General features: G+C 50.3%; 1 protein-coding gene across 6 annotated transcripts in view; it reads right to left on the bottom strand.

Annotated features, from left to right (window-relative positions):
* CUX2 (cut like homeobox 2) overlaps positions 1-26,781 on the bottom strand; it is a 61,215-nt gene that overhangs the window by 13,114 nt on the left and 21,320 nt on the right. For 4 of the 6 annotated variants that reach the window (XM_057377758.1, XM_057377760.1, XM_057377759.1 and 1 more), the window contains exon 1: positions 3,372-3,697. In XM_057377758.1, coding sequence (XP_057233741.1) covers positions 3,372-3,531 — 160 coding nt within the window. In that variant the 5' untranslated portion in view covers positions 3,532-3,697. Of the gene's footprint in view, positions 1-3,371; positions 3,710-26,781 lie in introns of those variants that run through there. The other 2 variants (XM_057377763.1, XM_057377764.1) reach the window with 1 other exon arrangement.

Below are 26,781 nucleotides of genomic sequence, written 5' to 3'. Positions count from 1 at the left end.
CATACCAGAAGCCATGGGGACATCCTGATCCTGCCTTTCCAGAGCTATGGTGACATCCTGGCTCCTGCCATTCCAGGAGCCATGGGGACATCCCTGGGGCCCTGCCTTTCACCGCCAGCCCCGAGGCACCGAGGGACAGGCAGGGGCCGTGGGGACATCCCCTCCTGGCACTATCTGGTGGCACCCAGGGCTCCGGCAGGGCCGGTTTGGGCGCAGACAATGGAGGTTTGTGCCGAGGTAAGCAGGTGCATCCGGAGCCGTCCGTCTTCCCTCTGTCAGCATTACACCATCATTAGCTAGTGTCTGCTCAGCGGGGTGTGCCATTATGTCTCCCAGGGCTGATGTAATTATACATTGACATAATTAACCCAGCAAGCCCATTAAGCAGGCCAGCTAAAAATTCATCTATAATTATTTGTTGTGTGCATGCTAATGAGTCCATCTGCACTGCCATTGTACAACATGAACAAATTAATTTACAAGTCTGGATTTTTTAATAAGTTCAAGAAAATGCCTCCTATTGAGCCAGGTTAATATAGGTTTGGGTATTTTTTTCTGGTGATTTTTTTTTTCATAGAAAAGAAGAGGAAAGAAAATAGATTTGAATTCTCCAGGGTCAAAAAGTTAGACAAACGGGGAAGTGGGATGGAGTTGGGCATGCTACTGTACAGCATGGACGCGTGGCAGGCATCCAAGGGTAAAAGATAATAACGGTGATGGAAAAAAAAATCCAACAACTGGCTGCCTTCACTCGGAATGGGACACAGAGCAGTTCTGCTGCTTGGTGGGATGGAAGCGGTGTGGGATGAAGGGGCCATGCCATGGGATTTGGGGGTCAGACACAGCTCCAGAAGACTTAGGGGTGAACCTGCCCAAAAGATGCGAGATTTGGTCCATGCCCACATGCCCAGATGGGATTTGGGGGTCTGTCACTGCTGCCCTGCCATYCCACAGCTGTGGGGTGCAGGGCCCACCACAGCACCCACCTTCCCCTCAGGATCAGTGCCTGCCAGACCAAAAACCCCTGAAGCATCCTCCTCCACCGAGCTCTCGCTTCTTTCTGCTGGACATCATAAAGACCCCACAAAAAAATGGAATAAGAGTTTTGTGTCCAGATTCTGGACACGAGCATCCCACTGAGCCCATCCTGGGATGCTCAGGGCATCCCTCAGCCGAGCACCCCACAGGCTGGCTCCCCACCCGAGGATGAGGGATTGCAAACCAGCCTGGATGCTCCCGCAGCCATCAATAACCCCGTAAGTACACGAGGGGAGATAAGGATATGGATAATTAAACCCAGCGTTCCCCAGCCCCGGGGGTGCTGGCAGGAGGCTCCGTGCCAGCCTGTGAGCTGCCTCCGTGGGGACAAACACCGGGACAGGCCCCGCTCCATCCGCACCGGCAACTCCTCCTGCCCCCGAGAGGGGAAATAACACGGGGAAAATGGATCTGAGCATAAAGCTCTGGGGATTCTCCTCAGGGCAGCGTTTTCCTTCCCTGCCCTGGCTGACTTACCTGTCACTCCATACCCTCACCCACTACACATATCCATAAAAATTAAATAAATAAATAGATGTATAGCTGCCACCACTAGCTGGCGTCATTGGCCATCCTTTAGTGGCAGCGCTGCAGCAGGATCACAGAATCACAAAATATCCTGAGCTGGAAGGGGTCACAAGGAWCCAGGAGTGCAACTCTGGCCCTGCACAGACACCCCAGCAATCCCACCCTGGGAGAGGTGTCCAAAYGCTCCTGGAGCTGTGGCAGCCTCAGGGCCGGGATCATTCCCTGGGGAACCTGGGCAGTGCCAGCACCCTCTGGGRGAAGAAYCTTTCCCTGWTCTCCARCCTAAACCCCCCTGGCACAGCTCCAGCCCTTCCCKGGGTCCTGYCCCTGCTCCCAGAGCAGAGATCGGAGCTGCCCCTYGRGAGGAGCTGRGGAYTGGGATGAAGGCTCCCCTCAGCCTCCTCATCTCCAAACCCTCAGCCGCTCCTCACACGGCTCCTCCTCCAGACCCTTCACCACATCCATGGCCCTCTTTGGATCAATAATGGRGACWGGGACATGGACAGGGATCCCTCCTGGTGGAGGGAGTGGGGCCGTGGCTCTTCCCCTGTGCTGGAAGGGCTCTGGGCCACCAGCAGAGCTACYCCTGCTCCTCCTGCAGCRATTTGAGGCACCCGTGTGATGGTGRGATGGACAGGAGGCGTTCTGGGTGCTCATACCCAGCTCCAGGGAGAGCCTGCACCCCTGGGAACCACGGGCTCATCCCTCTGCCAGGGCCCCTTGACCCAGCCCACCCTTCCTGGCTGCTGCCTGGCTCCGTGAGGAGCACGGGTCACCCGTGTGCACCCACGGGACACCCACAGGACATCCACGGTGTTGTCACCTCTCCACCGGGATGGCCTCTCCCATCCCAACCTGCTCAAACCCAYCCAGCAGYGCCCTACGAATCCCTCCACGAGCCAAAGTCAGCCTTAAATCAAATCATCCCCAACAACAATGACATTAATTATGCTTTTAACACATTTTACTGCTTCCCCCCCTTCCCTTCACGCCACATCTGTGTGAACAATATCCAAAAGATTTACGGTTTTCTCCCGTAATTACAGACACACAGCCAGCTCACTTATCAAAATACTTGCTGAGCAATCAGGCTCCGTTACAGTCTCTGCCAGAGATTTGTGTTGACAGCAGCCATTCAAAGCAAAAAAAAAAAAAAATGTCGAATCAGGACTTATGCGGTGTTGGAAAGTATTCCACAAAGAGTTCGCCTGTCGAGAGACATGTGGACATGGAACAGACGGGGATGAACCGCGGGAGGGAGGATTTGGGGAGCAGGAGGGGARYGAGAGATGATGCTGTGGAAAGCAGRGAGAGGAGAAGAGGAGGAGGAGGAGTGCGGAGAGCACAGGGAAGCAGTTTTGGGGCGTGCATGTGTGTTCACCCGTGTGCAGGCGTGTGCAGGCGGGAGGAGCCGGCGGGGAGGCGGGGAGGGGAAGATAACTGGGTTCTGGAAGCCGAGCTGACATTTGGTTTCTCGTAGCACGGGAGAAAATTTAATGAGGACAAAAATATGTCTCCCTAATTCCCCTAAGAAATCATTAAAACATTTTGTTATTCCTAAATGTCTGGAAAATGAATTAGTGGCCCTGCAGGAGCCTTTCCGCGCATCTCCAGCCGTTTGCGGCTCCGAGCCCCCGACGCGCCGGGGGACGCTCCGTGCCTGGCGCTCACGAAGAATAAACTCATCCCCCCGAAGCGGGGAGCGGCGGGAAGGGGATCCCACCCCCTCAAAAACCTCCGTGCTGCCTCAGTTTCCCCACCCGGGACAGAAAGGGGCGTCCCCGCGGCTCTCGGTCAAAACTTACCGTCGAACAGACAAGCRGGAATAGCCGCAGTGTTACTACACGGGCTGAGCAAATGTATTCCTTTCCTAACGTCAAGATGCATTTGGCTCAGGGGCTGAGACGCAGCGGTGGCAAAAGCTGCTTCCTCTCCTCTCTTCTGCCGGGATCTCCAGAGCACCATGCGCCGGCCGCGCYGGGGACGGTGCCGCGCTCCTCGCCGGCTCCTCTGGGCACCGCGGCGCCACTCGTTAGGCAGCCAGGTCGCCACCGCGCTGCTTACCTGGAGCTTGGAGCAATTGCTTGTAAACGCTCAGGAAAGCCGTCTCAGCCTCCTTGCTTCTCTTACCGAGTGCAATCACCTGCGGGGAGAGGGATGAAGGGTTCAGGGGTGGGTTGGGAGGATGGGACCGGCACAGAAAGTGGGGTCGGTGCCACCCAAAGCGGGTCCCCCCAAGGCTCCGTGCCCGTGCTGCCACTYGCTGCCTGTGGCTAAACTCCTCGTGCCGCTGCCATGTCACGTCGCCCTAAATCATTGATGTGCTCTGAGTAAATGAAAATTATAATTTAATGTCGGTGCTTAAATAAGGAATAAAGAAGCCTGCCTGCTGTTGGGCGCGCCGGGACTGATCCGGCGTGCGGCGTTACCCAGGATGGTGCTGGGGTGACAGTGATGCTCACACCGGGACTGGGACAGCTCCCCTTGCTCCTGTCCCTGTCCCTCTCGGCTGTTGAGGTGCTGGTGACACTCCCGTGGCCGCATCCCCAATAACCCAACATTAATCTGCTGCGTGTTCCCATCCAACATTAATGAGCGTGAATCATTTACTCCCTTTAATTTTTCCAGGCACAATGACACCTCAGGGCAGGAGCTGCTGCCCACTGAGTCCCCTTTTCACCCCTCACACCCAGCCCTATTTAGAGTGAATGGGATGGGGCACCAGCAGGGATGGCAGTGACCCATTCCCAGCTGGGAAATGTCCATCTGGAGCCAAACTGGGCACTCACACCGCCCAGGGATGAATGTCCACCCTGCAAACACGCTATCGTGACAGGAAAACACTCAATTAAATTCCTCTTAAACCAACCATGGGCTAATTACGAAACAAAGCCTGAACTTTGGGCTTCAGCCTGGTGGCAGCTCCCACACCGGAGCATCCCCTCCCTCTGGGTGCCAGCAGAGCTCCTGGCTCGCCCTGCCAGCCCCGATTGCCATCTCTTGTCATTCCAACCCAAAGCAAACGGCTCATTTGTAATCCAGCAGCCACCTGAGCAAGCCGCCTTCTCCTCCGGAGCTCGCAGGCACTGGAGCACAAAGATCATTTTTCTATTGTTAAAATTGTATAAGCCGGGCTTTTTATAGCGGCTCGTACACAAACCTACTTTCTCAGCACCGCGGCTCCAGCAGAGGAGGAATTTGGGGGCTTTTCTTCAGCGTTCTGCAAAAATGCTTGGCTTCAGGGTGCTTTAAAATAATAATAGTAGCGAGGAGCCAGCCCTGCCAGCGTGCTGGAGCAGGGAATATTCTCCGTTCCCTCTCCATCACTCCTCATGCATCCCTAACCCACCCATTTGAGTCCAAATYGAGCTGTGGGCGCTGGATTTTACCCATTTTACCCCCAAATCACACCAGAGAGACAAAGCATTTTTCAAGGGGAACTTTTGAAAGCCTTTCCCCTCTTCCCAGCGATCCCTACGGAGATCTGAGCATCCCCTCCTCGGGAAGATCGTGGCTCCGGGGTGGGGAGGAGCCGCAGCATCCCCATGCCACAGTTCCCTGGATCTCACCAGGATGGCGAGCCAGGCACYCACCCAGCTCTTCCAGAGTCCCACTGAACTTGTAGGAAATGTCAGTGGRAAAGATATTTAACATTTGCAGCGATCTTTTCTGGATGGGGGATAATTTACTGAAATGCCAGGGGAGAGTCCTGCACAGGGATGGCTCACCCAACACTGGAACTGTTGAAATTCCTCATATAAAGCTGAATAAAAACCCGGGAAAAGCCCACATCAGCCCTAAAATCAAGGCTTTGTGATTAAAATTTCACTTTCTTGGGGCACAACCCAACTCTGCGTCCGTACCCATGAAGGCAACATCTGAATACATACTAAAAATAGGAGAAAACATCTAAAAACATGCTAAAATGGCTAAAAATGGGGGATYTGAGTGGGATCTGGTTCAGTGGGGCCAGGATGGCATCATCCCCGTTCTCCCCATCACCACGATGCCCACGGGTGACCAAAATCCTCCGCCCTCCGCTCTCCTTGCACCCGCCGAGCCCTCGGTGCCCGGAGCGAGCTCTGCCTCCCTATTACCCATCCAGGGTATTTTTGGGAATACCAAACGGGAATTTTACCCAAATTCCCAGTTTTCCCCTCACCCATGAGCTCAAGGTGAGGCTCGGCAGCGGCGCGGGATCGCCGCCGCCTGATAAATTACATTTACGCGCCGGGTCCTTTTCATGGCTGGTGACTTTCCAGCAAAGCAATTATCACCGCAGAATGCGTAATAGCCTAATTAATTACTATTGTCAGGCTGGCCTCTGTGCCATGATTATACCTTCCGAAGCCAACTTTTTAAACATTTGGAAGCAGAAATATTATTATAATTGAGTGACAAAACGGGGTAAAACTCCCTCCCCGGCTCCGGCGGCGAGCGGGATTCGCGTCGCACCGGCGGAGAGTTCATTCTCACATCCACGAGATCGAGTGCAGGATAAGTAGTGGGTTATTTCCATCTAAATACTGGTGGCAGTAAACCACAAATGAGCTCTTTTTCAGCGTCGAGGAACAGCTGTCGGGGGGGAGAAAGCGGCAACAGAGACCCCAAATGTTGAAGAAAAGTGATGAAAAAAAAAATTAATTCAAGGCTTTGCTGTTTTCCTTGGGTGCTTTTTTTTTTGCTGATGTGTAAAGAAGTTGGGGAGAGAGAGAGGGAGGAAAGGAGGGGGAGATTGGGATGGAGATTCCTGGGTGAGCTCTAGGTAATGGGGCTGGACAATGAGGATCTGGACATGTGTTTTGGGGTCTTTTGGGGTATTTTGGTGCTTCTGAGTCCCACCAACTCCTTAAATCCATCACAGGGACCCACAGATCCATCACAAACAGCCACAAATCCATCACAAACCCCCCAAAAAACCCCTCACACACACCCACAGACCCATCAGACACACACAGACCCATCAGAACCCCCCAAAATCCACCACACACCCACCCAGACCCCACAGCCTCCCCCCGCTCCTCCAAAGGCAGCTCCCAAGATTTTCACAAGGCCAAAAAAGCAATTCGTGTCAAAAAGATCAATAATATAAAAATAAAGCCTGAGAATTCTAGTTAAAGGGAACATCACAGAAATATGTTGTTCACGTCCACGATTCAGAGATTAAAAAAAAAAAGGGGGGGAGAAAAGAAGAATCAATATAAGTTCTTTAGATGATGTTATTTCTAATGAGAAATACACCAAGACTGCCGCAAATAAATGCTTAAAAGAGGAAAAAAATGCATTAATAATTTACTTTATAAAGCGAGGGATCCCGAATGAGAGAAAATTGCTGCTGGATCTTAATTTTGTTGTAATATTTCCTGACAAGTTCAGCGATGTTTTGGCAAAGTTCTCGAGAGCAGAGGCAGAGAACGTTCAGTTCATTGGGTTATTTTTTTCCCGTTTTTTTTCCCACTCCATCCTGACCCCTCTGGCTCAGGGAGAAGGTGCACAAGCTCTTTGCTTCAGGATTTCTCAGGCTGAGCCCCCAAACTGGMGGCAGGAAAAATATTTCAAGCTTATTTTACCACCCTCACCACCATAATTTAATCCATTTTTTTCACTGACTGCTCGAGCTGGTTCTTTCCTTCATTTCTTTTTTTTTTCCCATTTTTTTTCCCTGAATTTATTTTTTTTTAGTGCATTTGCTGACAGTTGGCAGCTCCAAACCATCTGCCACCGACACAAATCCCGAAATCAAAGTTTTCAGCACCCAACCCAAGGAGGAACAGGATGATTTCTGACCATCACTGTCAGAAGGTGCCACCTGGGCAGGTTAATTCCCACTTTTTGCAAGCCCCTTCTAATTATTTTCTTGGAAAAAAAATATTTTCCTGGAAAGTTACGCTTCAAAAAAAATATTTTCCTGAAAAAATATGGCAAATTTCCCGTTTGGCTGACAGCAGTGGTCCAGGTTGGTGGGGGATACAGGCAGGGATGATGTGGGATGCTCAGGGGGTTCCCACTGCTCCCCAAATTTGGGATGGAGCCAGGCTGGCCCCGCACCCCGAGCATCACAAAGTTTCACCTCCCATTTATCAGAACAAAACTTTTAATTTAGATGTTTTCATCTATCTATCAGAGTAAAAAAAAATAAGTTTAAAATAATGACTGTAATAAATGAAGGTAATTAATTGTAGTTTGTTCCTTTACTGTCTAGTCAGCTTAATTTTACCTTTTCATCTAATAATGAGAAAATAATTTTTGTGCTCTGAGGGTTAATGATATGTAACTGCAAGAGCTGCTAATTGCATGTTGCAAACTATTCATCAAAATCCCCATCTGCGCTACTTGATTATGTTTGCTAAATTATTGCTTTGAATTATCTTTCATAAAGCAACTTTTGTAATTAGCAGGGCTTTCGCTCTGCTCTTTTCTCCGGCACAAGGATATTCAAACTTTGTCCCTCTCAAGCTGCTGCCATTAAACTGCTTTTGGGGAGAGAAAGGAGCTGCCCTTTAGCTGAAGAGGGGGGGAAAAGAAAAATAAAAAGCTGGGTTTATCCTCTGCAGTTCAAATTTCTTCTCCTGGTCCTGCTACTCCTTCCTCGAGGAAATTAAAAATTACAGAGGAGCCAAAATTTGTATGAGAATAGTAGGGCCTGGCAAGGCCATGCAACCCCTCCAGGTTAATATTTAAAAATTATATTTTTTCCCCTTTCTTCCTTCCCRTTTGGAGGAAGGAGCAGAGGGGGAATGTTTGCCATCCATCACCCCGTTTTTATGGGTTCCTCGCTGTGATGAAGGTGATGGAGCRCCCGGCTCTCCCTGGTTAATATTCATGGGGAGAGAGGAAAAGTGGGATTTGAGGGGGAAATATATGGGATGGGGAGCACTGCTGCTTTYTGAAGATTTGGAAAAGAGGGRARAAAAGAGGGAAAATGAGGGGGGAAAGAGAGGAAATGAGGGACATGGGGRAAAGAGGGGGAATGGAGCKGGAGGAAAAAGARAGAAGAGAGAAAAGAGGAAAAAGCAGAAAATGAGAAAGGAGAGAAGGTGAAAAGGAGGGAAAAGAGAAGGTGACAGAGAAGCATTAAAGGGAAGGAAGAAAAAGGAAGGGAAAAGAGGGAGAAAAGGGAAAAAGAGTCCTGAGCCCCCTAAAGCCAGGCTCCAAGAGCAGCAGCACCTCACTGGTGTCTACCCTGCACCGCCTGGCACCRAAACAGCCCAAAAACCCAACCTCAGAGGGGCAGAATCCACCTTTTTGGGATAAAATCCTCCAAAACCTCCTGTGGAAAGATTCCCTGGTGGGAAGAATGTGGCAGGGCTGGGAATTGCATCCTGTTCTCCCTGCCACCCCCATAAATCCGGAGGGGCCGGCTGGGCTTCCCGAAGGACATCGCTCACATTCCTGGAGCGGATCTAATGAAGACTATCGGAAAAAAAAAAAAAAAGCAGTATTTAAAAGAGCGAAAATGTATTCCTATTGTTATCGCTCTCTTTTATGTGTTTATGCAYGGCGCATGGGAATGAATCAATACTGGATTGCCCCATAAATAAATGAGCATATCCGTAAACCCGGTAATAAAGTGGAGCGGTGAAAAATATGGAAATCGGGCGCATTTGTGTAAATCCACTTATTGTTTACTTTAATATTTTCCTGTGCAGCTCCGCAGAGACAGATTTAAAGGCAGGTAGAGCTSGGTGGGTGACAGATCCCGATGCGCCGCTGCTCGGAACACCGGAGATTCCCCGGGGATTTCTGTCCRAGTGCATCAGAGGAGAGCAGGGAGCAGCCCCTGAGGAGAAAAGAGATGTCCTGAAGTGCCACCAGACCCTGGTCAGTGCCAGGGACTTGCACTGAGGCTCAGGAGGAGTTTTTGGGGCGTGGAGCACCCAGGACAGGCTGGAGGATGGAGAGGTGACACCTTCCCTGGGGGAGTGGAGGGATGGGATCACATTGTCCCACCCCAATGGATCAGCTCCTCCTTGGATTCCCCAGTGCAGCCTCATCCAGGGGATCTGGGATGTGCCAGGGCATCTCCTGGATGTGCCAGAGCATCTCCTGGATGTGCCACAGAACCTCCTGGATGTGCCAGAGCATCTCCTGGATTTGCAAGGGCATCTCCTGGATGTGCAAGGGCATCTCCTGGATGGGCCAGGGCATCTCCTGGATGTGCCAGGGCATCTCCTGGATGGGCCAGGGCATCTCCTGGATGTGCCAGGGCATCTCCTGGATGGGCCAGGGAATCTTCTGGACGGGCCAGGGTATCTCCCAGTCATACCACGGTTCTTCCCGGTTACATCGAGGCATTTCCTGGCCATGGCACCTCCTGGCTACACCCTGGCATTTCCTGGCCACACCACAGCATGTCCTGGTCACACCAGGGTATCTCATGGATGTGCCAGGGCATCTTCTGGATGTGCCAGGGTATCTCCTGGACGTGTTACCCATGCTCCCTGGCCATGCTATGACACCTCCTGATCACACCACAGCATCTCCTGGCCACTCCACAAGATCTCCTGGTCACACCACAGCACCTCCAGCACTGGTGGCTCCCTGCCCAACCTGGAAGCTCCGTCCACTCTGTCCACTCTGTCCACTCCGTCCACTCTGTCCACTCTATCCACTCCATTCCCCCCAGGGCTCTCCCCATTTCAACCCCCCAGCAGGGTGGGAATGTTCTGGGATCATGTCCTGGGATCGTCCCCAGGCGTGTGGGTGGCGAGGGCAGGCTCTGCCCAGCTCTCCTCCGAGCATTCCCTATCACGCTGCCAGTTTTCCCTCCCACCCAGCCAGGCTGGCAGAAACACCCCTCCCCACACAGCCTCCCAGAACAGCTATTTTAGAGTTGCTCTTTTTTTTTTCTCCCTCTCCCCTTTCTCATCTTTTTTTAATCCTTTTTTTTTTTTAACAAACAACCCATCTCCCCCCATCTGGGCTGCGAGCTGGGTGCCAGCAGCTCCGCGCCGAACGCGCAACGTTTGCTTTTTATAAACGCCTCGAAACCCAAAATTCCCTCCCGCGCTGCTGGGACGCATCCAGGTGGATGCTGCACCCTRCAGGATGCTGCAACCCCCATGAAACCCCTTTCCCCCAGCTCTGCCCACCCTACAGAGCTCTTGGAGATGGGGAGAGCCAGAAATCCCCAAACCTCAACATTAGGGGCTAAAATTTGTCGTTGTGGCTAATTAGCTTCCCTTTCGTTAGTCACTCACATCTACAGCTCCCAAAAATCTCGTTGCTGGGGAGGGAAATGCACCATCCTGTGGAGTTAATTCCCGAACAGCAAATCTCCTGAACCTCAGGTGCATTTTTTTCCYGAATTCCCAACTGAGTTCAATTAAACGTTTACGAGACTCCACTCTTTCCCCCTGCCAGCACCAAAGAAACGGCAAGAAGCTCCTTCTGGAACCAAACAAACACAAAAGGGGGCCAAAACCAAAAAGAAAAACAAGGGGAAAAACCAAATAAAGGCAGTTTAGGAAGGTCGGGGTCTGAATTTGAGGAATGCAATTCCCCCGGACCGCTTCAGCTTCGTGTCGCCTTGGCAGCTATCGACAAGGGGGGTTGGCATGAATAATTGAAGGAATTCTGTATCTCCCCGCGAAAGAAAAGGCAAGCAGAGAGGCTTGTTGAGATAATCAGGAGCTCGCTAATCAATATTCTCAGCCCCAGCCTCCTCCTCGCTCCTCCAAAAGGAGCAGTGCCATAAGCTCATCAGTAACTGTAAAAAAAACATCGCACTCCGAGTGTCAAAATAGTCAAGCACAGCATATTGTATTGCCAGATTTCCCTCCCGGTCCACCCCGGTGCCAGATTCCATCCATCAGCGGCGAGGGAAGCCATCCAACGATGACTTACTTACGCTTAAGTGTTCATAAATAAGGTTTTTAAGATATAGATGGCTTTTTAATTTCGGTGGAATGTGGAGCAGGGGGGAGAAAGAAAAATAAAATCGAATAAAAACGACGGGGAGGATGCAGTGGGAAGCGACCTTTTGGGTGCTGGGTGGTAAATCCTGCAGCCTGGGGGATRTCCCGGTGCTTACCTGGCTTGTCCCGGGGTGAAAATGGATGGAAAAATTTTAGGATGGCACCATAAACTGTGGTAAAGGCTTTGGTAAAGGGGAGATGTGGYGAGAGGATGTATTCCAGCCATGGAAACCTCATTAGGCAGCCTCTAATTACTGCCCTGCAGTCGGCGGGAAGAGACAGACACCGTAAAACCTGGGCGGGGGGGTGGCTGTTAATTGCTTTTTGATAAATTGGGAGCCGAGGTGCTGCTGGCCGAGGTCAGGAGGTGTCAGCTGCRCCTCCAGCTCAAGTCCCTGGCGATTCCATCCCGTGCCACTCCCAAAATTCCAGCCAAATTTGGTTTGTGACAAAAAGAGCCACCTCCACCACAATCGGTGGATGGTCCTGGCTGCAGGGCCTGTGGTTTGCTCCATCTTCCCATCCAACAAAAAACTCAAAACTCCCACAAAACCAGCARATCCTTGGGGATTTGTGGCTGCCTGAATTGTGAGGGATTTGGCTTTTTCCTGCCTGGCACTATCAAAACCCACTTGGCYGTGCCATGATGGGATGTGGGGCAGGAGAACCAGCACAGGGAGCCAGCAGAACCCCCTGCCAGCCAGGCCACGGGGCAGAGGGGTGACCCCAACCATCCATCACCCCCTTCCCTCTATGTAAATCCCCGATGCCAAAGATGTATGGAGCCAATTACCAGGGGTCACTGCCGGGTGGAAAATTCAGACAACGAAGCTCCCCGGTCTCCGATGAATTTGAGCGAGATTGCAAGTTACTGCCTTTTATTGGACAATATAAATATTTCACTGTTGTATAAAAAAATATTGGCGAGAAAGCAGATAAAGCYGGGCCCTGTGTGTATACAGAGTAGCAGGGAGTGAAAAACGGCCGTCAGCATCTTTTTAACAGTGATGGTGCAGCGCAGGGATGGCCAAGGAGGGGCTGGGTGGCCACGGTGGCACCACGGGACTGCAGGATCTCAGGGAAGGCCACAGGGCTGTGCTGGGAATGGGAACAATGCTGGGATTGGGAATGATGCTGGGATTGGGAATGATGCTGAAATGAGCCCGGACACATGGACAGAGGTGTGGTCAGAGGGGCTGTGTCCTGAGAAGCTGAACCTTTGGAGGCTCAGCATCATTCCCAAAAAATGGGCGTTGACCCCAAACCTGTGCCTTGAAGCACAAAAGATGCCCAGGAGGGTTTGGTCAGGAACAGCCTCACCATATGGATCAATCCCAAATGCATCTTCCTAAATTTTCCCACTTTGTCCCTCTAGGATCATATCTGTCCCCATCTCTGTGCCAGCACAGGCCACCCTAATTTCATATTCACCAACACCTCAACCCTTCCCTGCGACAATGAAGCCAGAGGAAAGAAAAAAAAACGAAAAAAAGCCTATAGGAATCGATACCTCTTTCTCTCTTTCCCTATATTTTATTAAAAACTTCAGCATCAATATTAATGTTTAAATCCTCACCRAGCTGAGTTTAATTACCTGTAAACTGCATCCACAGCTACGTGGACTTTGCTCCTCGCCGCAGTGAATACGGCGGAGAAGGGGCAGTGCCAACACCTCTGAGCATCCCATTCCAAAAGAGGGGATCATCCAGACCCCCCTGCCCTCAGTGGGATGCAGGGAGGGGATGGAGGGTGATGGAGCCAGAGCCACAACCCCATCTGAGCRTGGATGGAGCTGGAAGGAGAACGGGGGAGATAAGAAAAAGGGAAAAAATTGAGATCCCGGGAAGAAAATGATGCGTAAATATAAAATATCTGGGACTCTCGCTGCCAAAAGGAATCCGCTTCCAGCCACTACATGAATCACACAGAGGGGGGAGACGAGGGAGAAGCAGCTGAATGGAGTCCATTAGTGGCTGAGGACGATGAATAACTCGCAGGCAGCGGGAGCCGCTCCGGAACGCGGCGAGGTCACGGACGGCTGGCACGGAGAGCCAGGAGCTGCCAGGGAAACCAGGAGGGGCTGGGACAGATCCCACTTTGCACCAGAAAAGAGGAATGAGAGCTCGCTGCGGTGTCCCAGCTGCTCCAGCCACATCTTTAACCCCGGCACCCGTTAAAGATGGAGCASGGATCACACCCCACCGGTGCCACTGGTCACCCCAGGGCCACCAATGGTCCAGGGCACGGATGCCAAGAGTGAGGTTTCAGCATCTAAAAYGGGATCGGGGTTTCCAGAGCATTATCAGAGGAACTGTAATGGGATCTCGCAGAGGGCAGAGATTTGAGACCTGCAGCAGATTCCCATTGCCAGGGAGGCAGGAACAGGCTGTGAGCTTAAAAAACCCATCCATCACGGGATGTTATCGTGTGCTCTGGTGTTATCCACTGCTCAGGGGCAGCTCCAAGGCCCCTTCCCTGTTAGATCCATCCCAGGAGCTTCCCAAGGCCCGGGCAGCATTCGAGGGCCACGCTCCCTACAATAATATTCATTTCCATATTCATTCCGTGTTTATCTCGCAGATGTACGGATCCGTTACAATGGAGAAAAAAGAGAACTCAGAATTTGTTCTCAAAAGATATTCAAATTAGTTAATCAAGAGCCCTTTTATCACGTGTCTCCCGTACCAGCAGCAACTATCCATCGAGATAAATGATCAGCTGCTAATAACTGATTACACTGCAGCAAGTGTTTTCTTATCCCCATTACCACCATGTTTAAAGACATTTTATAAATTTCTAATTATCGTAAATTGTTTCTCCTTTGGAAAACATCTTCCCATAGTCATCAGCTGTCAATTTGCCCTGAAAATCTCTCTTTGAAATGAGCTTGGATTGCAAGGATGCTGGGGAAACAGAGCAAACCCGTTCCAGGCTCCCAGGCTGGTGGGACRCAGCCTGGACATCTCAAATCCGGGGTGGTGAGGGTCCAGGATGTCCCCCTGAAGTGAATCAGGCTTGGAAATAAAATAAAATCATCCATCAGAGGGATAAATCWGCCTTTACATGATGCTGAGGAGCCACAAGGTGGAACGGGMCACGGCTCCGGATGGATTCGCCCTYCGGAGAACCACGGGACAATAAATAACYCAAAAATTCAGAAAAGAGCTCTTGGCAAGCTCGAGGAGCCAGCTCCCACCAGCACYGGCATCCGAGGGCAGATCTGGGCTTGGGAGAGCCCTAAATAAGATCCTGCTGGCTTTCTGTGTATTTCACCAGTGAAAGCTGAAATAGTGGGSAGGGTTTGGAGCCAGCCAGGACTTTAAATCCCACAGTGGCCCCGAGCCGCCGCTCCGGCTGATTCCTGGGCCCCATTCATTATTGCAATCAATCAGCTTAAAGAAAAACAACCGCAAAAACAACGATAAACCACCCTCTAAASCCTCCCAGGCACTTTAATGGGTCCTTCCATCTTCCCCAGCCACGAGCACAGGGCTGGAGTGACTGTTCATGTGCCATGGGCCAGGATACGGGAGAGGGACCACAGCAGAGCATCCATGCACTCCTGGAAGGGGTTTGGGATGCAGTGAGCACACAAAAATGCCCAAAAGAAGCAGTCACACATTCCCCTTTGGATGATGGTGGCTCCACTGGTGACATTCACCACCTGGGGGTAACAGGACAGGTCACCACAACCATCCAAAGCCAGGGATGCACTTTGGCCAAGTGTCCCCGTGCTGGAGCTGATGGAGCTGCTGGAATTGAGATGGGARGAGGAGGAGGTGGAGGAAGGCTCCCTGCAGAGCATCAGGGTGCCCAGCCAAGCACGTTCTCCGGGCAGAGCCGGGAAAGGGAGGAGCAGCCGCCGGGACGCGGAGCCTGGCACGGAGCAGCCAAGGTCCTTCCCGGCTCCAGGGGGGCTCAGAGCAGGGGAGGAGGCGCCGCAGGCACCAGCCATGCCATTATACGCTTTATTGATGCTGTTCTGAAGAAAGCTAATCAATATATTAGATTTCCCAAAGAAAGAAAACACCAGCTGCCAGCAGCACATAACTCCTCGGCCGCCGTGCCGCATTTCTCCGTCGGGCCCCGGAGCCTGCGCAGGATGAGGTCACGTTCAAGAGGAGACCTCACACCCCCCTGGCCACCAGGTCAGGGCCAGGGCCACGGCCACTGCTCTGTCACGTGCCAGAGCCAGCAGCTCTGGGGTTGAAGTTAAAATGTGAGATTCCCCAAATATCTTGAACCAGCATCGAGTGTGGGATGCAGGCAGAGAGTCCAGCACCCCAGGACAAAGCCAGGCTGGTCCAATGGGGCTCCCCATGGAAATCCCAATCCTGATGGACCCACATTCCCCATTTGGGGCTCACAAGGGTTCCCAAAGAGCTTTCCCCATCTGGAAACCCTGTCCCAGCCACGTTTCCTGATCAGTCCCAAATGAGGCCACTCAGCCACACTCCAGGGCTGGAGAGAAACAGGAAAGCATCGAACCAATGGATGCTCCTGAAATCCCGGCACACAGAACTCTGGGACCCCAAACCATGGCACTGCTGTGCCCTGCTCCCCACTGCCCACACCCCAACACCTCTGCCAGCAGTGACCATACCTTGAACCATTAAAGCCTGCGCTGTGGCAGCTCCAAAAGCCATTTAGATTTAGAAAGGACAGGATAAATCCACGTCGGGCCAGCAGGAGAGCAGACTGACGTCACAGGGAATTGATTAGTGCTTTAATAGAATTGGATCATTGGGAGGGCTGCAGACCCTGTTTCACAAACCCAAATGTTATGCAGATTCACAYTGAAAACCCTAAACCAGGGCGCATTTATTTAACCAAGGCAGAGTAAATGTCCCACATTTCCCCAGGATTATCTGAACCATATCAGATATAATCCAATGATCTGTAAAGTGATTATACCCAACTGAATATACGAGATCTCTTCTGGTAATGCAATATTTCATCCAGCTGCAGACATTAGGAGGAGGCAAACAAAGGAGGAGATTTAATAAGTGGAAATAAAACTATAGGCAGAGATAGTTTTAAATTTTCCCTTTTTTTTTGTATCGCATCTAATTGCAATCAACAACAGACATCTGACACAGTGACAGCATCAGCAAAATTGCTGCTGAGAGCACAGAATCTTTGTCTAAAAATAATCAGACATTCAGCGCACCACTGTTTGTTATAATGGTAATCGATGCTGGAGGCTTTGAATTCCATCAATTTATAGATCTGCTCTGTTCTGCCTGGTGATTGTGTTCTGCACACATCCCCTCCCGCTCGGCGCAGGCAGCGCCGGGGCACTGTGTGATTAAGATAAGCTCAGATTCCTTTCATACATTCCTTATCAGCTCTAATTCTCCACCAGGCAGAGATGTTCACAGCAGTTAAAGATTAGTTCAGCTTCTCAGACGCCAAATTTGAGGGTATTGATCAATAAATCAAATCACGGCAATCAATCGCCCGATCCGAGTCTAGCCGATGCATTATTGCTGGCGCCTTCCAAGCCGAGGCTTTTTCATGGGTTTCATCAAAACGCCGCTTCCCTGGCTCCCCGCCAGCTCCCGGGCTGCCTAATAGACTCCGCAGCAGAGGAGCTCCAGCCCAGCAGAAGAGCAATAAATCTCTCATCAAACAGCCGATAGAGAAACAAGATGAACATCTGTTTTGCTGCAATGAAACTCCTGTGTTCTTCAGAAGCTGCAAACCAGGTCTGACAGACCACCCCAAAGGCAGCTTTCGCCTTCAACAAAGCAGCAAAGCAGAATATTCGCCGGTTATTTCAATCAGGTAATTTAAGAAGACTTTGCATTCTCCTCTCTGCAGCTGCCGGAGCTTTACAGACAGGATTCCTGCTCAGTCGATAATAAAAGCCATCCTGGGACCCTGTACTATGAAGGCAATTTTATGATACCCATTATGTGGCAATGTAACTTCATTAAAAGCTGTTTATTCCCTCTAAGCATTTTAAGCACTTTCCCTCACCCATAAAGAAGAGCCTCTCGGTGCTCTGGGAAGGTTATTTGTGCCGGGAGCTGCTTTTGGGGATTTCTGAGTGGGATCAGGGTCACGCTGGAGATGGGATCCTGGCAAAGGGGCTTCTCCTCCCATCCAGCAGCGAGTCGGGAGCTGCCGAGGGGCAGCTGTTTATTATTTTTATGATACATTCCYGACGAGCTGCCTTTACTGGATCTCCATCAAGGTGACATCGATTATTTATTTCTTTTATAAATTAGTACGGATGAGCGCACCCAAAAATCTGCCTTCACAGCAAGGCTCCTCTGAAGATTTGCTGCACACCCATTCACTCTTCCATTTTGGGATCATTTGGGGTGTCTCAGCCCTAAGAACTCAATTTTATGACCCAATGTTACAATTCAGCATCCAAGGATGGAGCTGTAACCAGGGTGAAGCGGGAGCCAGACCCCGTCCTGCAGCCAACTGCATTGTGAGAGTCACCTTGCTCCAAACAAAATCCTTCAAAACAGCCAAGCAACCCCTAAATCTCCAATTTAATGYTCCTTATTCTTGCCMCTAAATCTCCAATTTAATGCTCTATTCCTCCTGGTAAATTTAGGCGCCCCAAAAAATTCCAAAACCTGATAGTTTGGTCCCATAAAGGATGAATTTATTAAGTTCATTCTTGATTAAAGCACAACCAATAGACAAAAATAAGGATGGGCTGGGGACAATTCTCCTAAAAGCTGCCAAAACAGGGAGCTGAAGAGTTAATCCCCCRTGGCAGGGATTGATCTCCAGATGGGATTTAGGAGCACCTTCACCTCTCCAGGCTGGTGGGGCAGGTGGGTGTCCGAGTTGCCCAGGTGGCCACCGGCSAGTGGCTGCTCTGACATTGCAGAGTCAATGAAACCACCCGGCAGCCACCTCCTGCTCTAACGAGGCGTCCTCAATTAGCCAGTGGCCTGGGAGAAATCATCCCTAGAGCAGGGCAAGCCAGCCCAGATTCCTCCGTGGCACTTCAAATGATGTGAATTAAAGGAGAGAAAAGGCAGGGAATGAGAGAGAGAGAATGGATGGCTCAGAGAAAAGGGTGAATCCCCAGTTTTTTTGCTCTTGGTGGATTTTCTCCTCCAGCCACCCAGGTTTTTCTCATTGCATAGAGGCTGTGATGTTTTTAGGGAATGGACTTTAAGGTTTGTTTAGACAGGATCATCACACACTGCTCCCACATCCTTCTGAGTTAACGCTCCCCAAAAAACAGCTCCAGGAATGTGCTCAAAGGAGGCAGCTGTGACTTCAGCAATTAATAATCAGGACAACCATTGGTATGAATATCCATGCTTCAAGGAAAAGGAAATTCCCTCCTTACTACCTCCAAAAAACCTGCAAATAAATAAATAAATGGATGCAGAGACTTGCAGGGCTTGTGGGAAGGGTGTGGGGCAGGAGAGGATCCCCTGCTCATCACGGGCACCAAACTCAGGAGCAAAAGCTCGATATTCTCCCACAAACACATGCCCAAAGGTATGGAAAACACCGTTAATGGCTCAGTATTCCTTTAAAYGGAGTCACCAAGGAAAAATAGAATTACTAGAATACATTTTAATTGATTTACAACAGCACTTAGTAACAGTGATAAAAGAAAAACTTGTTTTATTGGACCTCCTGCTAATTAGCTGGACTGACTCGGGGTTGGGAACGCGTGTTCCTGCAACCTGGCACGACCCCGACCAGCACCTAACACCAAACAGCTTTTGAGCATGGAAATCCCTTCAGGAGAACCAGAGAAAACAGTGCCAAGGGGAGGAAAAAGGGCTGCTCCGAGGATGCAGCCGTGGAATGTGATACACCAACCCCTTCCAGCACATTCCATCATCCTCTTCCCATCCATAAATACGCCTTTATCATGACTTTGATATATCCTTCCCTTAATGACTTTTAAGGGCAGCAGATAAAGTCGAAAGGAGCGCGCAGGCAACAGGCAAATGTTTAATATTCRATAAATGTGTCAATTTTACATACGGACGCAAATGGGGCTTCATTGAAGAATTGGTAAACTTTCCTCGGAGGAAAGTAAGTGCGTTTTAGCCTTCAAGGGGTCCCCGAAGAATAGAAATGGAATGTGATTTGTGATAAAACTCAGCTGCTCTATAAAAGACGTTAAATAAATGTTGCTGTTTCACTGGGGATATACAGAATTGATTGCATTATAGACCGATTGGAAGGCGCGCGTTCCCCGCCAGCCACCCGCTCGCTCCGCAGCCCCTTCCCGTCCTCTCATCTCCGCTGCTTCATTCCGGCACAGAATTTTCTGGAAGTGCTTTAAAACAGCCTTTTCCAGTGGTTTTGCCTGMTATGGCATTCCAAGTGTCAGTTGGGTGGATCTGGCCCCGATTTCAGGGAAACACCAGGACTTGAGTGCAGGGTGAGAACAACCACAGATCACAGAATCATGGAATGGTTTGGGTTGGAAGTGCAGGGTGAGAACAACCACAGATCACAGAATCATGGAATGGTTTGGGTTGGAAGGCACCTGAAAGATCATCGTATTCCAATCCTACTGCCATGGGCAGGGACACCTTCCACTGGACCAAGCTGCTGTTCTTGATCCATCCTGGGCTCTTCAATTCCTCCAAAAACCCAACTTTCCCCTATTTTTGCGTGGTCAACAAACTCAGAACTAATGGGGGACGAGCTGCAATTAAAACCATTTTCACCAACAAGACCCTGAGGTAATTCTCCCTTCTGGTTCAACCTTTTCTGAAGCCCCTCCTTGTTCCTAGTTGTACTTTTTAAATGAAAATACGTCTTGAAGAGCTGTTTTTTGGCCTTGGTAGCCAGGGAGARCCGAGATAGGATTGAGGCCCCTGGAATGTGTTTGGTCTTTCCGCCTGGAAAAATACCGGAACGAAGTTAACAGCAGTAGGCGGCAAAGCCACAAATACGMGCGCTAAAAACGCACAGAATATATAAAAAGGCACATAAAAGGCAAAAATCACCACAGCACCACCCCGAGCCCCCTCCACCAGGGCCGGGGGAGCCATCGGAGTGAGGAGCAACCCCCGGGAAGGGCAAGGCAAACAAACCAATCTCCRACAGACAAATGAGAGGCCAACGGTACCACCGCGGCGAGCACAAACTGTGATATAATTGTGCTGCTGCTACATCATCTTTAATCAATAACATGATTGTGCACAGCCCAAATCCCAGCCTCCGCCAAGAAACAGCATGTTGTTAAAAAGCCCAATAGCTTTTTTATTTTTTTTTTCCCCRCTAATAGGTGGCTCGTTCCCTCAACCCTGCTGATTTTTTAAATAAAGCTAAATTCCAATAATTGTTTAATGTTTATTTTTATTTAGCTCTGGTTCACCTACCCCGGGCTCTCCGTGGCAGAAATTGATATTTTGCTCYGGTGACTGGGGGAAAAAAAATGAAATAAAATTAGGAAACTGGTGGTTATGTCTTGTCATAGTTAGGCTGTGGTGTAGCTGCAGCTCGGGGCATCCTCCTGGGTTGTCAGAGGCTCTGTGCTCCCTAAATTYCTTTTCCCTGCATTTCCCAGGGATCAGCTCGCCCCAGGACCCCTGCATTCCCAGCACATGAGGGCTTTCCCATAAACACACATTTATTTTTTTCCTCTGCCTGATGAAAGCCTGGATTTGAGCCCAAAGGAGCTGTTCCTGCTTTCCAGGTGGATTCATCCCTTTAAAAGCCACCGGTGCCATGCACTGCCCGTCCCCCACCCCAAGCGGGGTTGAAGGTGATCCTGGAAAAGTACAGGAAAGCTACAACTGATTCCTTTAGGAGATCCATCACGTCGGATTAGCAACTTAGTTTCTTATTAGCTATTTTCCATCCTATCATATTAATATTTGTTTTCACTATACAATGCAGGAGTCTTATCATATTAGCAACTTTCACATCACATTAGCGAAAACAAATACTAATACAATACAATACTAATATGACATGATCTGATGGGAAATTGCTAATACAATAAGACTCTCCTACCATATTAGTACAGAAAGGCTGCGTGTCCCACTTACAGCTCCCTCTGAGCTGGSTAAACACCTGGCATTCCCAGAATCAGCCGTGATCGTGCCCAAAGGTGCCCGGGTGGGATGGGAGGATGTGCAGGGTCGGGCACTGAGGACACTGCTCTGTCCCCACAGYGCAGAGGACCCATAAAAGATGCATTAAATTGCAATAAAATTCCTGATTTAGAAGCAAATCAGATAAATTTGGGATTGGCGTCCCGGTCGGTGTCCTCAGAACAGCTCAGGGAGCTCACGCTCAGCACCAGGCCAGGAATGGGATATGGAACGTGGATTAGGGAAAATAAACAGCTGAAAACTCTGGCTCCATCAGGAACTCACCCTCCCAGGAGCTGCTCTCCCCACCTCTGGAGCTGCTTTGGCACAGTCACACCCAGGGATGCTCCGTGTCACCCTGTGCCACCGCTGCCGCAGAAAAGCGCCCTGGCACGGAGCGAAGGCAGCGCCTCTCCTCCGAGCCATGCCCAGCTTCGGCACGCTCAGCAATTTTCTATTCTCTCAGCAATTTTCTGTTCTACTGAATTAGTAGTTTGTATTGAATTAGTATTCATTTTCCCTAATATGATATATAAGCATAATCACGTTAGCCACTTTGATATCGCATTAGGGCTCCGGAGCGGGAACGCGTCCCGGCCCCCGCAGCGCCAGTGGGGAGCATCACAGCCAAGGAGGAGCTTTCCGTGGGAATACCCCAAATGTGGGGCTGGATGCTGCTCTCACCACTCTCTCCCAGCCCCATGGGGTCAGGATTTCCCTGCTGGCATGGCAAACAAAACTAAAGGAAGATGCATCTTAAATGAGTGACTCCATCTGAAATACAAGATTCCCAAACGAGTAACTCCAGGGAAATCAGTAAATCTGAAATACAAGATTCCCAAAGCAGCAGGTGCAGAGCAGAAGCCAAGAGTGACCAACCCCAGGGATGTGTCTCTGYRGGCACTGGGTGCTCCTCAGCTCACAAAGCCGTGGAAATTTGGGAATTAAAGCTGAGCTGARAGCGGGATGCAGGYGGGTACATTGGGGTTACAGCAGGAWTGGGRGATGCTCRCTCTKTGGCATCTTCCCATGSMAAAATCCCAGCCAGCACCCWGCCTGCCTCAATTTTCCCACCAGGATGACACCAAGGCCCAGTCCTTTAATAACTAATGAAGTTCTAATGAGCAGAAGCAGCAAGAGGGAGATGGGGGGACAGGGAAGGTCCCTGCCCAGCGGGACACGGTCGGATTGGGGAGGGAAGGAACAGCACCAGGGCCACAGAGAGGGGGATCCAGAGCTCACCCTGCACAGCTCCAGGAGCCTGGCAGCAGCACAGGGATGGACTCAGGATCAGGATCAGGGGTTCCATCACCAGCACAGAGCCCTCTGCTGCTGGCTGAGCACTGGCCACCTCCCCAGGAGCTCCTGGACCGACCCAAATCATCTCCACACCAACGTGACATCAGATTTCTTTTAATCCACTGCCCACGAGGCTCCGACAGCCTCACGCCTGTGCCTCCAGATGAGATYCCATCTCCCACCAGGGGTGTGAGCAGCACCAGGAAGGACCAAAACAGCACCAGGGCTGGAGCTGAGCTGCCCAGCGAGCACTGGTCAACATCARAGCAGTCAGGTTGTGACAGCAGAACTTCCAATATAGGTTTATATGCATCTTTTCTATTTTGAATTCATTTTTTTTGTAAGATATATATAATAGAAATCCCCACCTGCAGATGCCCCTGGAGAGCTGGTAGTTCTTAGCACCAAGCACCCGACCAAGACCTCCAAGTTTTCCCAGGAAAACACTCCTGGGCAYGCACAGATGTGCACACACGCGTGCAAACACACGCAGAGGCATCTTTTAGAATCCTAAGAAAACCCTGAGTCTTCACTGTCAGTGCTGTATATCACTTTGAGATATATACCATATTAGCAAAAAGAACTGAATTATATTGCATTCATGATGCAATTAAACACTTCACTAGGAATCAATGTAAAACTGATGAGGCCTGAAAGTAGTGCATATGGCTTAGAACATTATAAAACATTACCTTCACTCAAATCCTTTTCAGTAGCAATTTAAATCTTCTTACAGTTACTGCTGCCAATGGTAAACCATCTACTGATTCATAACAGTGCATGGGAACGAATGAATTTTTTTAAAAATTTATTCAACTACTAAATTACCCATGAAACCGGAATAGCTGACAGAAGTAATCTGAATTATTATTAGCTCTGCAAGTATTCTGCATTAGCCAATTTAAAACCACGGCTCACAGGCAGAAACCAGTTAGTACAGGCGGGGTGTTAAATGACTGCCATAGTTCTTCATTTTACTGCTGCTTACGTTTAAAGGTCAAGAGATAAAAATTACATATGACTGCAAACACAGAAAGGGTGTTTATCTTTTTTTTTTTTCCCTATGAATCAGGTCAACCAGAAACTTCCAAAACATTTGGAGAGATGAGTGTGTAAAGCACGATGCTGCTGAGCTAACCCCGGGTTTAGGAGGGGGTTGTGGAGTTACAACAAAGGGAGTTGTTCTTCCTTCTCGTCCTCACAGCTTTCCATGGCAGAAAAATGGGAGAAAACAGGGATGGGATGGGATGGGATGGGATGGGATGGGATGGGATGGGATGATAAGATGGTCTTGGACCCCAAAACACAGCATGGTGTCAGGACCTGACTGCCAGCCAAACTGTGGGTACAGGGGTGATACTCCTCACAGTGACAGAGGGTCCTGGGTGAGGAGCAGGATGGCTGGAGGGGCTTTTCCCACCCCTYTCCATCGACTCCAGCACCAGGAGCTGCTGGCAGGAGGATGAGCAATTCATCCCCAGCCGATATCCCTGCTGGGCTCCTAACGCAGGGGCTGATTCATCAGAAAACAAAACCACCCTGGGATTTGGGCACCAGCGGCTGCTGGCAGCGCCTGGAGCCAAGGGCAGGGGTGACACCTGGGGACAGGGGTCCACCATGCCATAAATGCTCAAATTGTGAAGGTGACAGAGACCTGGGAGCACTTGAAGGTGACMGAGATCTGGATGAGCTCAGCCCCCAGCACGAGAACCCCCAGGCTCMCCAACACCCATTTGGGGGTGAAGAACACACCTGACCCCCCAAACAAAAGCAGTGACGGGCAAAACGATGCCACAGCCCCATCCCAGAGGCTCCCAGGGTCACTTTGCACCTTTCCCACAGATGAGGAGGGCCGGGGTTGGTTTTCCAGCACAAACCCCCRGTGCTGGAGCGGAGGCGGTGTCTCTTCGCCTGACCATAACACTGCATCATCCTTTCTCTTCCTATTTTCGGTTTTATTAGCAAAGCAGCACAATGTTTATACGAGTGGGTATTACATTTGCCAGAACAATTACGCTATGACAAATGGCACATCAATGCAATCCATCACCCCAGCCCAGATAGGAATCCTTTATCCCGAGCTGCCATTAATTCCCAGCCGGGTCTCTGGGGTCCCATGCGTCAGTAACCATGACAACCCCGGGGACGCCGGGCGGGTGGTGGCATCTYGCTGGGAGAGACGGGGAGCTGGGGTTTCACCTTTGGGATGGGACATTGGGGTGGTGTTTGTGGGGTTGGACCCTTGGGAGTGGCACCCGGACCCCGCAGGAGCCCAAAGGCAGCGTGGGGACACGGGGTGGTGGCACAGGAGGGTGGTGGCACAGCCCAGGATGCAGCAGACAGCTCCCATGAGGGTTCTCCAGCATCTCATAAGATGACTGTTCTCCCATCCCCTCTCCCCATGGAGGACAATGCTTTCAAGTGGATTTTCCAGCCCATTTCCATGGAAATGTTTGGAGCGTCTCTTAAAGCACAGAGGTAAAATTCACCAAAGGAATCCTGAGTGGGATGGACACGAAGCACGAGGCTCAGCCCCACAGGGCACAGGGGGACGGGGCTGGAAGGTGGCACAGGACAGGGATGGAGGTCCCAGCATCTCTCTGCTCCATCTCTTCATGTGGATGAGCTTTTCCCTTCCATCTGCATCCACACCATGCAGCTCCTTCCCTGGGAGCGCAGGTTTTTGGGGAAACATGCTCAGCATGAGCTGAGGATTTGGGGTCTGAAAAGCCCRACACAGAGCCCTCCTCTGCTTCCCACTGATGGTCTTTGGGATTAGACTGCAACTTCAACGAGTTTCCACAGCCCGTGGTGGGTTTGGAGCCATGAGCAGCATCTCCAGCGTGAGCAAGGATCGTGTCTGCTCCCTGAGAATCGAGTTTGGATCGAAAACCCCAAAATTTATGGCCAAAATCACCCATCCCTCAGCAGGCACATCCCAGGCTTCCCAAACCCACACCAGGAGATGCCTCAGTGCTCCCTCCCCACCTGTGAACACACAGCTCGGCCACTTCATCACAAAAAAATGAAGACAAAAAAAATGAAGATGAATTCCACCAGAAAATTCCCAGGAGCCAGAGCATCCCCCAGAGCCGTCGCTGCTACTCGGGAGCCAAAACCAAGAGGGAAAACCAAACCCTCCCCACAGCCACACTCCCCAAAGCACCAAAGGGTGCACAAGACATCCTCAACCATCTCCCCTGCCTCGTTAGAATCATCTCATCCCCGTTTATAATGTTGGATGCATGGTCTGAAGGCATCTCTAATMCAGTAATTAGCGATGAAATTTCGAGGGATGAAATTGGGAGGGAATTCCACTCAATTGTGCTGGATTTCCCTGATTTCAAAGCCTCCCTTTCACTGCCTCCATCCGTGCTGGGGAATGGTTCAGCTCACTTTTGGGAAAGCTGACAGATTTGGGGGGTAATCACCATCCCAAACCCTTCACCGCTGTTGGGATTCCCCCTCATCCCAACACAGAAATCCAGGAATATCCCTGGAGCATCCCCACCCAGCACAGATCCACTTCTCTTTTTATCCATCCCCGCTGAACAAAGAGGAAAATTGAGGTTTTCCCCATTTTTTTTGTAGATAACACCCCTGGCTGCTGCAGCTGCCACAATAAAAGCATTTTCTCTCCAGCCTCTCCCACATGTGGGGTTGGGAGACRGTTTCATCCCCCTGAATCCTGTAAATCATCTCAGAGCCATCCTCGCAATTTATAGGGAGGACATTAAACATTATGGCCACTGACGGCATCAAATTACGCTTGAAAAATTGAGTTCTGCTGGAAAATGAATTTAAAAACTAAATTAAATTAAAACCTAACTAAATTAAAATTAGGTTTCTAAACCAAAATGACTTTTTAATATTTTCAGGAGGGGGAGGAAAAAAAAAAAAAAAAAAAAAAAAAAACAAAAAAAAAAAAAAAAAAAAAAAAAAAAAAAAAA

This window comes from Malurus melanocephalus, unplaced genomic scaffold (assembly GCF_030028575.1).
Source record: "Malurus melanocephalus ecotype Western Australia unplaced genomic scaffold, MMel_1.1 scaffold_325, whole genome shotgun sequence".
In the NCBI taxonomy this organism is placed as follows: Eukaryota; Metazoa; Chordata; class Aves; order Passeriformes; family Maluridae; genus Malurus; species Malurus melanocephalus.
Note: the sequence above shows the minus strand (reverse complement) of the source record. Positions and strands in the feature narration are given on the sequence as shown.